We start from the raw sequence: 14,828 nt of genomic DNA, 5'->3' as shown, positions 1-14,828 counted from the left end.
TACCCGTCTTAAAATAAACCAAATTCTTACCATAAATTTGAATGTACATGTGTCTACGTACAGGTAAATCTTCAGCAACCTCTATGATTTGCTAGAAATTAAGGTGCAGCAAATTACACTACTACCTAACTATGCGTGCAGGTTAAAGATGACAAGGCCAAATTAAGCAAGCCACGCCAGCCGTCAAATCATCATCCAATATTATTCTTACCATATTTTAACCATTTTTACTATTAATCAAACGTTTGATTTTTTTTTCTCTGTCAAACACGCGTGAGGGGCTTGGGGGAGGGAGCGTGTATGAAATTTTTGACTTGCGTGTATATCTTTAGATTATCATCCGATAGTAACCGGATTTGATCGATAAAACTAAAATTTTCAAATATTTATAGTGGGACCCTATTTTAACATATATCCACGGTTTTTACGATAATCAACATATATTCATACACAATGCGCGAGGCATCATCTAGGTTTTCCTGACAGACAGCAGCTCCTGATCTTTCTTATCTCATCGATCAATGGCGAACAATGTGCTACCTCTCGTCGACAGTTTTCCATCTCCTTCTATCTAGCTTCTCCAGGTGCATATATCATCATCCATTGTCCACAGAGCAGGCGGCTGTTGCTAGCTGCCGCTGATGATCATCATCTGTCTGACGATATTAGATATGCACAGGTATGGTAAATACAGGAAGGCTGGCTACCTAAGCTTATAATTAAGCTAAAATTTAATTTTAAAACTTAATTTTAGAGTTTATTTTGTAATTTTTCTTTCGTATTTTTTATAACATTTGTTTTTAAATTGTTATAAATAAAAAATATATAAAATTTACCTATAAGTTATTCTCTGGTTGTTAATAATCCGCACGACTACTTATTCTTTAAATAAGTGAAGCGATGGAGGCTGTATCCCACAGAGAAAATAGATCGATTGATCAGCTGAACAATCTCTTAATAATTAATAGTTTCGTACAAAAAGATCCCGGAAGTACGAACAAAGTGAACAAGTTAGAGCAAGTTAAATAGTATATCCAACTATTGGCTCTAACTTGTCTATAGCCAACTTAATAGTCAATTTATACAATAGCATAGACTACACAACTAATATTCTGTCCTACCTGTCATACACATATGTGTCTTGGAGTCCGTGCTGCAGCTGGCTATAAATTATTAGTAGCCCGCTGCCCTTCTCTCCTCTCTTATCTTCTTAAAACATGCTTATAGCTATCTTATAGCCATCTATTGTACCTGCTCTAACACACACTGCAGATAGATATCAGCAGAATATTCATGATGGTGTCGACCGTGGTACCAGGATCTGGCAAATTCGATCTAGGCGCCGTGTAGAGCTTTACGCCCTATCTTTTCGCTTTTGTTTATGTTTAAAAATTAAAATTTTAATTGAGATGAGTTTGAGGTTTTTAGTGAAGTTTATTTTTTTTTTTCAGATTTGGCTTTTAGATCGTTAAAAATATGTATATAAAATTTTTATTAATAAATTATTTTTTATTTACAAATATGCCGATTGGTTTAGCAATCACCCTAGAGGTTAATATGATGTTCAAAATCTATTGTGTGCCTAGAGGTTGAAAAATCATTTTGTGCCACATTCACCTCTACCCACATGCAGTTTCTCACTTGGATTTGCTCACCTGCACATGATGTCCAATGAAAAGTCCAAAACAGTACTAAGGTCTAGAGAGACCTGAGGTTGAAGAAACAAAATGAATAGTGCATGCCATTCTTGTCACTAGTGCATGGATCAATTATTAGCTCAAGTATTACACAGGACAACAAAAAACTAAACATGCATGCTGGTAGTTAGATTAGACAATCAGAATTGGAATGCACAGTGCTTCATGCTGGGGGCCTTTGAATTGAACAGATGGTGGTTGGTTGGGTGTGACCTACAAAAAGCATGGAATGAACAAGCCAGAGAGGCATGAAGTGTCCTTATCTTGTGTAGACAAAGAAAAGATTTGCCTTTTATCTTTTCCTTTTTACAAAAATAGTTCATCTTCAGCTTTGCTTGGCTTCATATATATATATATATATGGTCTGAATAGCTGGAGACTCTGGCTGCGGTCAATTTATAGGTGGTTAGTCGCATGAATCGATTGACTATGATTTTGATTGCAATTAATTCTCTCACAAGTTTGGGATCATTGACCAACCTAAAGAGTAACAAAATGGAATTATTTCTATGTGCATGATACTATCTCAATATATCGCACATTCTTAATTTATGGTACTTCACGCTAAAAACTAAAATATATAGTGCTCTCTGGTGCCTTTTTTATTTGGCGTTACGTCTGACCGTCCATCGTATTCAAGATTTTTTATAAATATGCAAAATTAAAAATCATTCTTAATGTTTTTTAGTAATAAATTAAATCATAACAAAATATATAATTACTGCATCCGTCCTAAAATAAGATTATTTTTTTTCATTCTAGCTCGTTCTAAAATAAGTTATTTTATAGTAATCAATGCATTGGAGTTTGTGAAATCAAAGAATAAATGCATTGAGAATATATTAAGTAGAGGATAATTGTATCAAGATTTCGTAAAGTGAAGTGTATTTTAGTCTTTTAACTTTTGTATTGGTATATGAATGATAAGTGAAAAAGATATTTTAAGAGAGAGAGAGTAATAATTGTATATTTTTAATAAAACATATGGTTAAACATAGATAAAAAAATTAATGGTATCAAATAGAAAAAAACGGAGGGGTACCAATTTGTGGTGCATATCCACCTACCTTTTTGAAGACGTGCACATATTTCTACATGCCGCGATAAAATATACCACCTCCGTTTCATACTGTAAGACTTTTTATTTTTGTCTAAATTCATCAATTAATAAATATATATATAATTTATATATATGTTTAGATTCATTAGCATTCATATGAATTTACGTAAAGTTAGAGAATCTTATATTGTGAAACGGAAGGAGTAACTCAAGACCAAATCGTGCGTCATCTAGTCATCATGGTGCCGTTTTCTACTAGCGACCAGCGTATAGTTTAACACCATCTACAGAGAATTAAATCATCAATTTGAGTGTAAAATGTGAGCGATAACTATTTCAAATCCATGGCCATTAACTACACGCCTTTCTCGCCTCCTCGAGTTGAGCGATAACTGTTGTCATTCGCTTTTACTATGCATATATGTCGAAATTATTTCAAACTGAATAGATCCTTCTTAGAGCGTGTATAGTAAGTGATGTAAGCGAACTATAAAAATTATTACGTCATATTTATGCTTATATATAGGAGAGAAGAAAAATATGTTATAAATTTATAGTCAGCTGGCATAAACTCCAAAACATTAAGTATATATGAGAAGTGAACCATATATCGATGAAATAATATAGATTTACATGTAACTACATATACGTATAAGTTAGCTCTAAATTAACTGTTTTATAATATACTAAAATTTTAGAGCCAGTAGTTAGCTTTTCTGTCGAGCTTTTCAGTCCGCGGCCCACCGGCCGTTCCACCACCTCCACCTCCAACCAACCCACCACAAGTAGGATATATTCAGCTACTCCAACCTATGCATCTCTTTTCATGCATGCGTGCGTATACTTGGTAGCTTTTTGCAGTCACAGACTACATCTTTAATTTGCTGCTACTACTTTTACATTCATGTTAGGTTTACGTGTACAGTACTGTATTCTTTCCTATCCAATGCAAGTCTTCATGTGGGCATTTCTAAACATTAATTGGACTTATGCTAGTCAAAAGAATTATATATGTGAGTGGTGAAACCTGCAGGAAGCCAAGAACACTTTGCAAATGGTTTATTAGGTGGCTATAATGGGCTATGCATGAGTGAACTAATTACGCCGCTGAATTTTAAATCTAATTTTGGTCATTCGTACGTCTTATTCAAAAAAAATTATATAATTATTAATTATGTTGTCATGATTTGATTTTTTACTTAAGAAACTTTAAGAATGACTTATATTTTTTATAGCCATATAAAAATGAATAAGAAAAATGATCAAACGTAGATCTAAAAGTAAAATAGGCAATATTAGAAAATGGTAATGCATGCCTGCGATGGGTTTTAAATTTGAGCAGACAAGAGCCTAGCGTTAGGTCAAAGATATTGGGTATGCATACTTTAGTGAATGAAAGATTTTGTATCTTTGTTGATAGCTGTCTCATAAACTAATCAATTTAACATATATTAATTTTGTCTCTCGATCGGCAAATGGTACTCCAGTACGTAGTAGATCATATATATTATCTGCAAAGCGAGTACTAGCTAGCTTTAATTTGGCCGCTCTTTGCACCACAATAAGGTGCCATATATATATATGCGATGGAACAGTTTATATATGCCTGGCATTCAACAAGGTTTATTCTTATTCCAAAAAGCTAGCCCCTGAATTTGATACGTACAGCACTATGTACATTGTACACAATCATATACACACACCAGTACTACTCTGAACTCTAGCTGCTACGCAACACAAGCTATAGTAGAGAGTGAACAGTAACATGAACATGCATGGTCCAAAAGCCATATGATCAAGCCATCAACAGTGTTGTACTCCATACCTCCTATCAAAATATTTCAGGCTCTTTCTTAGTCTTCAAAAAGAAAAAAAATCGTAATGGAATGGTAGGATGAAAAAAATAAAAAAGAAGTGTGGGGAAAAAAATGATAATTGTTCATGTGACAAATTGCCCTTGGGGAGCTGCCTAGCTAAGGACAGAGCCAGCTAGCTAGATCATATATACTCTCTGACAGTGGGGTACTGCAGAACCCGGACCCACCAGTCAGCCACTGTGATCATGGCGTTGCATGCAGGAGGCATCGTGATCTTAGCGCATCCCCAACAGGTATTCTATCTCATCCTCTATCTTAAAAATAGAGGATAAATAGTAAAGTAGAGCTCCAACAGAATATCTATCACATTCTTTATTTTTAGTGTCATCTATATTAGAAGAGAGAAACTCTATATTTAGATGTTTTCTTTCCATCCTTCAAAGAGATATAAAGGATGTCATATATAGGTGATCTGTTGGAGTACAAAGAGATATAAAGGATGGAACTGTTTTAGATGATCATCCAAATAAAGATATAAATGACCAAATTTAGATGAGCTGTCGGAGATGCTCTTATGCCTGAGGCTGACTGGTATGTGGTGAGGTTTGGTATAATAAGAGCAAGTTTAATAGTATAGCCAATTACTAGCTCCAATTCATCTATAGTTAATCTAATAGCTAATTCATACAATAGTTACCTACAAAAACATCAATATATAGTCTCATATGTCATACACATATTTTGTCTTAGAGCCCGTGTGCAGCTGGCTACAAATTAGTAGCCCACCTCTCTTCTCTCTCCTCTCCTATCTCTTTAAAATATGCTTATAACTGACTTATAGTCTGCTATTGTTCCTGCTCTAAGAGAATCTGGAGCTCGGCCAAGTGCTCCGGACAAAAATCCACTTCACTAGTCAGAGCCATATCAACTTTCTTTACACTACTCTTCACCAATCTCTTTCTCTCTCTCTCTCTAGAGAGAGCTTGGCTGCATTTTTTAGGTTGGTTATTTCTCGGTTAATCGACTAATTAGTGTTTTCTATTAAAATATATAGAAGTTAATTATCTCACATTTCTAAAGTAGAATTTTGATTTTGTTAATTTCATTATTTCTAACATAAAATAGTTATCATAAAAATTAGATACTCTTTAATCTTCATCTAACAAAAGAACGTTGCCAAATGTTGTGTTATTGTGTATGAGAGGAAGGTGAATGTGTGCAAGGTTGATTCGTCGTTTATCTTTTCTCCATGTAGTCGACATCGATGGATGGGATTATCGCCATCGCCATAGCCAGGAGGAGAGCTCACAGTGGCCTATATATATATACCATTACCAGCAAGCATATACATGCAGCAGGATGCTCATGCTCATGGCTAACTCATCAAAGCCTACCTAGCTAGCTACACGATGGAGCCCAAGTAGAGATAGAGAGAGAGTAGTGCATGACATATATTGCTAGTTCTATATATCTAGCTCTCATCAGCCATCACCATTCACCGGCCAAGCACGATCGATCGACATATATCTAGCTATATATATATGTAGCATTCTGTTTCTAGCTAGCCATAGATATATACCCATTTGATAGAGATAACTGAAGCTTCAGAAAAAAATCTTTCTCGTGCCATTGGTTGTTGCCTCGGTTGTGAAATGAAGTCTTTTTTGGACCGAGATAGTATCATATACTGTATGTAATGTATGGTAGTATTTTTTTATATGAATGAAAAATGCGCGCAAATGATAAAACTTTTGTTTGGAAAGACAATAGTAGCGTATAAAATTCTAGTGTGTAGGGCTACTTCTACTAGTGCTGAGCTAGGTAGGTTAGCTAGTGTGGCATGGCATGGCATCAAAAGCTTCATCCTTTAACCCCCTTGGGAAGTATCCTAGTGTCTTGTGCTCTATGTCCTTTGCACTTGCTTTTACTTTATGCCAAACAGCTAGAAGGAGAGCAAGTATAAGCTGCTGAGCTAGCAGCCATGGAATTGTTGTTCTATGGAGAGAGAGAGAGAGAGCAAATGCAACATCTTTGCTTGGTCTTGCTGCCCCATCTATAAATCCACCTTCACATCCTTGCTACTACCACCTCAATCCTTCTATTCCCTGAACATAAGTACATCTCTCTCTATCTCTCTACCATCCTTCTTGTCCTTGCATCCTTTGTGTGCATGCATCAAGATCTGGTTAGAGTTCACTAGCTACCACTTCACTATACTCTACATGGAGCATATGGAAATGAGAAACAAGTGTACACATATATATCCCTTTCTGCTCTCCTGGTTACTCACTTAATCATCTTTCAGTTTGATGCTGTGCTTGTTCAGAAGCTAGCTGTGTGTGCCTGGCTCCCTGTATGCCACACATGTAGCCCAACCCCAATGGTGTGGTTGCCTACTGGGTGGCGTGCAAGGAGCCAAGCATGCATGCATATGCATGGATGCATGGATGGTTGCAGCAGCTGGCCATTGGATTTCTTCATTTCTTCTAGCTTCCAGCTTCCAAGGAGCCAATTTGATCATTTGATGCAAATATAGTTATATATGTTGTTCATGTGTGTGTGTGTGTTTTTTTTTTGATGTTTGGTTGTGCTTGCAGGTGCAAAAAGGATGGTGTTTTAGGTTCATTTCCTCTTTCAAGTTTTGATTAGCGCACCGGCCGAAATAATTAACGAGGATATTTTTTTTCTTGAAGACTTGAAGAAATAGTTATGCATGGGGTTCGATTTTGCGTTTTCTGGAGTAACTGAGATTCTGATGGCAACTTCTTGGTTTGATTATTTTCTAGTTTTTTTGGTCTAATAAGCGCATGCTCCAATTAAGGCAACAGCAATCGATGTTACGTAGATCGAGCATGTAATTTGTGAGTGTTTTAATCGATCATTCATTTGCTCAAATGTAGGAATTTTTGCTATGTTTGATTTTGGCCTATGTTTTCTGGCTGATTCCACAGAATCAGCTTGCTATTTGCTTAGACCAGAGTGTATGCCGTATATATGTAAATGTACAAATGTTGGCCAAATGCATTGAATTAATGAATTTCATACAAGTTCACCCGGCAAAACAAGTATAAATTTGTTCTGGAAACCTGACAATCTATTGGTACTCGACAGTTTTACTCCCAACCGAACTGCTCACGCAATTCTACAAAGCTAAAAAATAACATTACATTCCTCATAAAAATATCAATTTGCACTGTTATAATTTGGTTGGTCATGGCCAACACCAGCTCACTCATGTGTTGGTCTCTGATGGACCAGCCATTGTTGCATGCTTGCATGGACCACTTCACAACATACAAGAATGCATTCAGGAGCTGTGCCAATCTGCCAATGTGACCACAGAGCAGGAAAGTGAAGCTACAGTGATGTTGATGGTGAGGGTTGAGAAGTGAGTAGGACACTGCCATTATGCTATGAAGCCAAGGTTAAGAATTCCCCAGTGATTGGGAGAAACACCTGGGTCCCCTCTTGCACACCAGAGCTTGCATTATGATATTGGTCCTTTTTTTCTGCAGAGAACATGGCACTGGCTGCTCTTTGGTGATTAATCCACCATCTGTGATGATGATGGGTGCCTGTGAGACACTGCATCAGTGTCTGAAACTATCCACATCCCAGTGAATCTGAAATCAGTTTACAGTTTTCAGTATGCAGGAAGCAGAGCAAGAAATTGACCACAAGATGTGTTTTGCATCACAGAATTACACATTACAGAGCAATAGCTGATCATCATGGAAGGCAATAATATAACGTGTTGTTTACAAGTTGAAAGTGGAAACACATGTTCATGTAGACAAGTTCTCTTTTGGCAATTTATCTCAGAACACAATCAGCAGGACAAGGTTTGCGTGTACAATGAAGAAGTGTAAATTGCACAACAAAAGCAGAAGCCATTCAATGAACAAACAAGATACTATTATGTACTTCCTTTACTGAGATTTTCAGTATATAAATGAAGTAAATCTATACATAAAGAAAACCAAACCAGCAGTAAAAAAGATTTCAGGAAACATTCTCCTACACTATCTTTTCTCATCGTGATCTTCGTATCTGCAGCCATCTTCAGGTCACTCACGATCTGATATCGCAGTGAATGTCATGGAAGCTTCTGTTGTCTCTTGTGACAACAAAGGAGAAGAGTGAGCCATAATGGAAGATAGCAATGTGGAGGTCGAGGATGTAACTATGTCAACTTCTTTCCTCATGCTCCTGACCTTAAGATCCATGAAGTCGCTAATTATTGCAGGCTTGCTGATCCTCTCCAGGTCAACATCCAATTCACCTGTTAGCATGCGGACGACTACAGACATTGTCGGTCGATGTTTCGTGACATCTTGTGTACACAAAAGCCCAATTTTCAGGAATCTACAGGCTTGTTCAACATCCAAGTCATCATCCAAAGAAGCGTCTATGATTTTCTCCAAATCACCCTCCTCATAATGCACCCATGTCTGCAAGAGGAGAACCCCATTTGTGATCTCTGGAAACTGTAGCAGTAAAGAACAAAAGCCCCAATTCAGAACATTTGCTACCTAGCCGAGATGCAAATAACTTTTACGTGATGATGATGCTAGCAACTGATGTGCTTGGCAGCATGCAACTAACATTTAGTTATGATAATTTTAATCTCCTTGTTTTTAAATGACACTTTACCAAACTTTCGCTCACGAATGCTTATGTTTGCGATACCCAATATGTACTTCCCATTGTGCCCATGTAATTAGTCATCTTGACCAGGCCATTCAGCAGTACCCATAAAACTAAGGCATTGCTAATGCGCCTGCACAACTAATGAGAGGACAAGGCTGCCATGTGCAAATCTGATCACTTTCTATTAAAAAACACAAGTATAATTTCCTAGTAAATTGTGCAGTGGTCAAGAGTGTTAACCATTGAAACCAGAGTATGATTTTATAAATATAATAACTGAAAACTTGAATGTCATGGCTAGGATTCTGAAAAGCACTAACTGCATGTATCTCCATTAGTCCTCTTATGGGAAACCAAGAATCCCTCTTGAAAACTCCAACATAAGTTCATGTAACAAATGCAACACTCATCTTAGATACTACAGCCTAAATAAAAGAATTAGTAATATGGTAAATAGTAACTTCTATTCCCTCCGTTCCACATTATAAGACTTTTTGATTTTACCTAGATTCATACGTGTGCTAATGAATCTAGACACATATACAAAATATATTCATTGATATATGGATGAATTTAGGCAAACCCAGAAAGTCTTATAATATAGAACGGAGGGAGTATTATACAAGGGATGAAAAAAAACAAAGTATGTCTTGTATTCTATCTTACCCTTTCAAGAAGTATCTGATCTTCATAGGGTAATCTTGTATTGGTGTTGGATCTCCCACTAATTATTTCTAGTAACAGAACACCGAAACTATAAACATCTGACTTCCGTGTCACTTGTCCTCGAATGGCATACTCTGGAGCAAGGTAACCTCTGTCAAAAAAAATTGAGTAAGTAAAGCTGCAGATATATTGATATTCAATGGGCCATAAAAATATAATCCATATATTTAAATACTCATTTGATATCTGTAATTTTAATAGCCTTAGCTTTTCCACTGACATAGGAAGTTTCAGAAAATGTGAAAGAAATTGTTAGGATGTAATATGGCTCAACCAATCAAACTAAAAGGAATGCTATAGGCACTACTTTAGATACCCAAGAAAAAGACAAGGTAGTTGAAAAATGCATTATACTTGATAACTCATTGTAAATAGAATTTCTTATGACAAGTTTACTTACAATGTTCCAGCAACCCTTGTGCTAACATGTGATGCATCTGGAGGCAAAAGCTTTGCTAAACCGAAATCAGATATTTTTGGTGTAAGGTCCTTATCTAGAAGTATGTTGCTCGCTTTGATATCCCGGTGAACGATGTGAGGATTTACAGCATCATGGAGGTATGCTAGTCCACGGGCAATGCCAACACAAATATTTACTCGAGTAACCCAGTTGAACTGGATGTTGCTCTGGCCATGACCTGAAAAAACGGAAGAGCAATGGAGATTGTTTGAATATTTAAGTCTTTTTCTTAGCAACTTTTTTTTTTCTGAAAACACAGAAGGAATGTTTGTATGATTTTTAAAGAAGAAAGCAACATAAAGGATTAACCATACCTAGAAGTGTTTGTGCAAGACTGTTATTTTCAAGATAATTGTAGACGAGGATTCTTTGGTTTCCTTCCACACAATAGCCATAAAGCTTGACAAGATTTTCATGAGATACATTTGAAATTGCTATGAGTTCGTTCAAAAACTCCTTTACTCCCTGTTTTGACTCTAAAGATAGCACCTTGACAGCAACAAAGTTTCCATTCCTTAGCTTCCCCTGCACCATTAATCCATTATGATAAACACATGAGCATTCAGTTCGCTAGAATTTTGCTTTGTATTATTTCTTTGAACTTTGAAGGCTACTTATATTACCTTATACACAGATCCAAAACCTCCCTCGCCAATCTTATTAGATGGGCTAAAATTTTCGGTAACTCTTGTAAGCTCCTTGTAAGTGAATTTCGTTATATTCATATCACCAGAGAGGTCTGTACAAATAATGTTAAATGTTACAACAAGAAATATATCAAGGATGAGCATGGACAAATCATAGTGTATAATTGATTCTGTTTTAGAGATCTATACCATCATTATGCTGAGAACTTTGCTGTCGGCTTGCCCTTCTACTATTGCCAAAGATACAAAAACAACCCATTACCGATAATCCGAAACTACTATAACGGCCTTAATTTTCAACAAATACAGTTCTATATTATGATATCCACATGGCATGTCATCACTCTTCAAAAGTTGTCGTCATTCCTGAAAAGAAGAATGCAGGTAATGGTTACCTACAGAGAAAGGTATATTGAACACTTATCATTTCAAACATAAATTGAAGGCTTATCATTTCGAACGTTAACTTCATGATTGACATCATACTGAAACATGGCATTGCCCTCTAAAAAAGCAGTAAATGCCAGGAACGCCACAAGTATTATGGTGGCATGAACGAAGGTGGCCTTTTTATTTGTCCATAAGGTCCAGAATTACAGCTAAGGCACAATAACTCTTCCATTGAAAGATATATTTCCAAAAACACTGCATAAAGAACATTTCTCCCTTGGACAGCAAGTCATTCAGTGCCACAAATTTCTTTTTTTTTTCCTATGGGTCTTACGTCAACTGTTTTACTAGATGTACCAATTATATGGATTTTTTCATCAACATTTCCAGAGTGTATCTACATTTAATGATTTCTATCCAGAGATAAGCTATCATTGGGCAGGCGACATCGCATCAATGGCTCGTCAACAGAACCAATTGATTTCAAGAAAAATAATAACATAGGTCATAGGTGTCCTTTCGCAACACCCACACAACAACAAAAAAAAGATTTTTCTAGCCTAACAAACTCTGCTAGCGATGAGATAATATATGGTTAGACCTGCTGCATCCCACACGCAATAATAAACTAATGCTTGATTAGGCCTGGTCTCCATAACGAAAGAGAAAGTTCCATCTCACCATTGTTGTCCGCATCCTAATTAATCCCAGCACATTTTTCCGCTTACGAAAAATCGCCAATCAGAACATGCAAACTGTTTTCACACCGATTGCACATGGCAGTGTACAGAACAGGAGATTCATCAGTAAACATAGGCGTGAGAGAACAACCTAGAACAGAAATCAAGTCATCCCCATCGAATTCGGGGCCCTCGTCTATCTGACGGCTCATTCCCAAATCCTTAACCAATCAACACGGAAGCAGGTTAGGTCGAACGAACAGCACATATTTTCCATACCCCCAACGAAAATTCTAATGGTAAATGGCAGGAAAGAAAAAACTCAACCTTTATCTGTAGAATTCAGAGAAATCAACCAAGAAGACTCACCTGATCAGCCGCCTCGGTGAAACCCAGACAGTCCCAAAGAGACGCACAAAACAAGAATCACAAGAACTTCTCCGAGCAGCTAGTCCGGCGGCGCGCCAACCCAAAAGAAGAGTCGCAGCTCGAAGGCACTCTCCGCGAAGCCTCCCAGCCCCGGACCGCCGGCAGCAGCGGCGAGCGTTCGTCGGCAAGGTGGGTCGAGAGAGAGAGAGGAGGGAAAAAATGGCAGCTTTGGGGGGCGGTGGTGGTGGGCAGCAAGCAGGTGGTCGTATTTGACTTCTCCGCAGTGGGAGTTGGAGCGGAGAGACGGGCGCCTTCGCGAGGTGGAGCTGAGAGGAGGAGGAGGAAGAAGAGGGCAAGCCGCGGCCGGCCGGTCAAACCAGTTGACCACATGGGCCGCGTTGGCCGGTCCGGGTCCGGTTCTGGGCCCGAGCCGGAGTCGCGTGGGGCCCACCTGGCGGCGATTCGGGTTGGGGCCGGTCCGGTCCGGTTCGAGTTCGACGCGGCGGCGGCGGCTTGGGTCGGACCGCGTGTGGTGGTTATGGCTCGGGTCCAAGTTGAAACGAGTCAAATTGACTCGACAGGTCAGCACGGGTTAGTTGGTCTAGAAGGGGTCATCTTTTTTTTCTTTAAAAAAATATTTATAAACAAAAATAATTTATAAATAAAAATTTTATATACTTATTCGTAACATCTAAAAGTTAAATTAAAAAATAAACTATAAATATTAAAGTAATTTTGAATTTAAGATCGTAAAATTTGGCTTGTGAGCGTAAACGAAGGCCAAAAGATGTGGCGCTAATTTGCAGGTTAGGATTGAGCTAATCACTTGCGTGAAACAGCTGGCAGCCTGCCACTTGTTGATTGTTTTGTGAATTGTGATGTGACACGATGTGCGTGTCTGTGTGTTTTTTCTCTGTTCTCTCTCTTGACTACACGGAAGCAGGGTTAACAACGTTTTCCACGAAAAACGACTTAAACTGTGAAATTTCGGGGTGTCAAAGTGGGACGGAATTAGTAAATTCTTACTGAGTTTTCAGTGGTTTTTGATAATTTGTATTTCAAACAGTAAAATTCGACTGAAATTGTCAAAAAAAAAAAAGTACCACTAGGGTCGAAATCTAGCACTGAATCCAAGAGCTGAACTACATGTAGTCTCTGCTTATTTTTCGTAACCAAACTTTTTAATTTTGATGGCTTGATTTATATTTTGGTTTACTCGCTCCGGTTTAAAATATAAGTATTTTTATGATACAAATTTTATACCACAATATAAATATTTCTACCCTAATTATCATGCTTTCACTCAATCAGATGTATAGAAAGGAAATTAAATCAATCAAATTCAAAATTTGATCATTAAAGTGACTGAAAGAGAATTTTTTAATGTATCCTTAATCTATACTAGCCAACCTACAAATAATTATATTTTGGAATAGAAGTATTAAGTTATTCCATCATATTGTTTGACTAACATTGTTTTTGGAACTTTTAATAACATGAATATAAAGGTTTTAACTCTAAGATATTTTGTATTGTTTCGTTTATATTTTTATGGTTTGTAAGCCGAAGCTCATGCACTAACCACACATATTTTGAATCTTCATTTTTTTCGCTTCTGGTTATGCTTATATGCCAGATTTTGAATTTTTAATCTTAAATTTAGAGTTGATTTTGGAAGGTTTTTCACTGAAGTTTTTTTTGCCTTGGCTTTTAGATTGCAAAAAATACATATATACACTATATAAAAATTTTATTAATAATTTATTTTTTATAAAATATGTCATTTCGATTTTTCCGTGCCAAACAATCACCCCGAGGAGAATAGTGAATTAGACCCTTAAATAGACTCCATCTTTACCTTTTCTCATTTATCCATAAAACATTGGAGTTTGTGACGGTAGAAAAAAATACAAATAAATTGAAACTAGATGAATAGGGAATAATTATATTGTGATTTAATAAAGTGGAGGGTGTTATAATCTTTTTGCTTTTTTATTGGATGTGGGGATAGATGGAAAATAAAATTATTTTGGAAATAGATGAATTAGAATTTTATCATAGACGCAGTAGCCAAATTACATACTGTAGTACTTTAGCAAAATAATTTTTTGTTGCACACAATTGAAAACTTAGAGTTGCAATAGAGCTATGAAGCAAGCTTCTCCGTTCACTCGTTCCGGACAAAAATTCTAAGGGAAAAACTTTCTTTTCGGTTAGGATAAATTACTCCCTCTATATTTTTGGCCCCTCTATATTTTTGGCATATGTTTGACCATTTTTTATTAATTTTTTTAAATATACGAAAATATAAGTTAAATTTAATATACATTTA

At 36.8% G+C, this 14,828-nt stretch overlaps 1 protein-coding gene across 5 annotated transcripts; it reads right to left on the bottom strand.

The window, feature by feature from the left end:
• Window positions 1-8,362: 8,362 nt before the first annotated feature.
• Window positions 8,363-12,735, bottom strand: LOC102721235 (cold-responsive protein kinase 1-like). 5 transcript variants are annotated; one of them, XM_006646856.3, is made up of 8 exons: window positions 12,497-12,735; window positions 12,279-12,348; window positions 11,247-11,423; window positions 11,034-11,149; window positions 10,725-10,935; window positions 10,351-10,588; window positions 9,891-10,041; window positions 8,363-9,061 (listed from the first exon to the last, which is right to left on the bottom strand). In XM_006646856.3, the coding sequence occupies exons 3-8, from the start codon at window positions 11,314-11,316 to the stop codon at window positions 8,642-8,644; spliced, it is 1,206 nt and encodes a 401-aa protein (XP_006646919.1). In that variant the 5' UTR covers window positions 11,317-11,423; window positions 12,279-12,348; window positions 12,497-12,735; the 3' UTR covers window positions 8,363-8,641. The 5 variants fall into 5 exon arrangements, with proteins under 5 accessions (XP_006646919.1, XP_006646918.1, XP_006646921.1 ...); XM_006646855.3 differs by lacking the exon at window positions 12,279-12,348; XM_006646858.3 differs by lacking the exon at window positions 12,279-12,348 and having other exon boundaries at window positions 8,363-9,025; window positions 12,497-12,730.
• Window positions 12,736-14,828: the final 2,093 nt, after the last annotated feature.

Source organism: Oryza brachyantha, chromosome 2 (genome assembly GCF_000231095.2).
Source record: "Oryza brachyantha chromosome 2, ObraRS2, whole genome shotgun sequence".
Classification (NCBI taxonomy): domain Eukaryota; kingdom Viridiplantae; phylum Streptophyta; class Magnoliopsida; order Poales; family Poaceae; genus Oryza; species Oryza brachyantha.
This window is presented reverse-complemented; position numbering and strand designations above follow the sequence as displayed.

Coding starts and splice junctions, on each gene's coding strand:
- LOC102721235 (XM_006646856.3), bottom strand. CDS start 11,316: ATGGGTTGTTTTTGTATCTTTGGCAATAGTAGAAGGGCAAGCCGACAG. Junction 10,589..10,724: donor TCTTGCACAAACACTTCTAG/GTATGGTTAATC, acceptor CCGTTTTTTCAG/GTCATGGCCAGAGCAACATC. Junction 10,042..10,350: donor ACAAGGGTTGCTGGAACATT/GTAAGTAAACTT, acceptor TTTTTTTGACAG/AGGTTACCTTGCTCCAGAGT.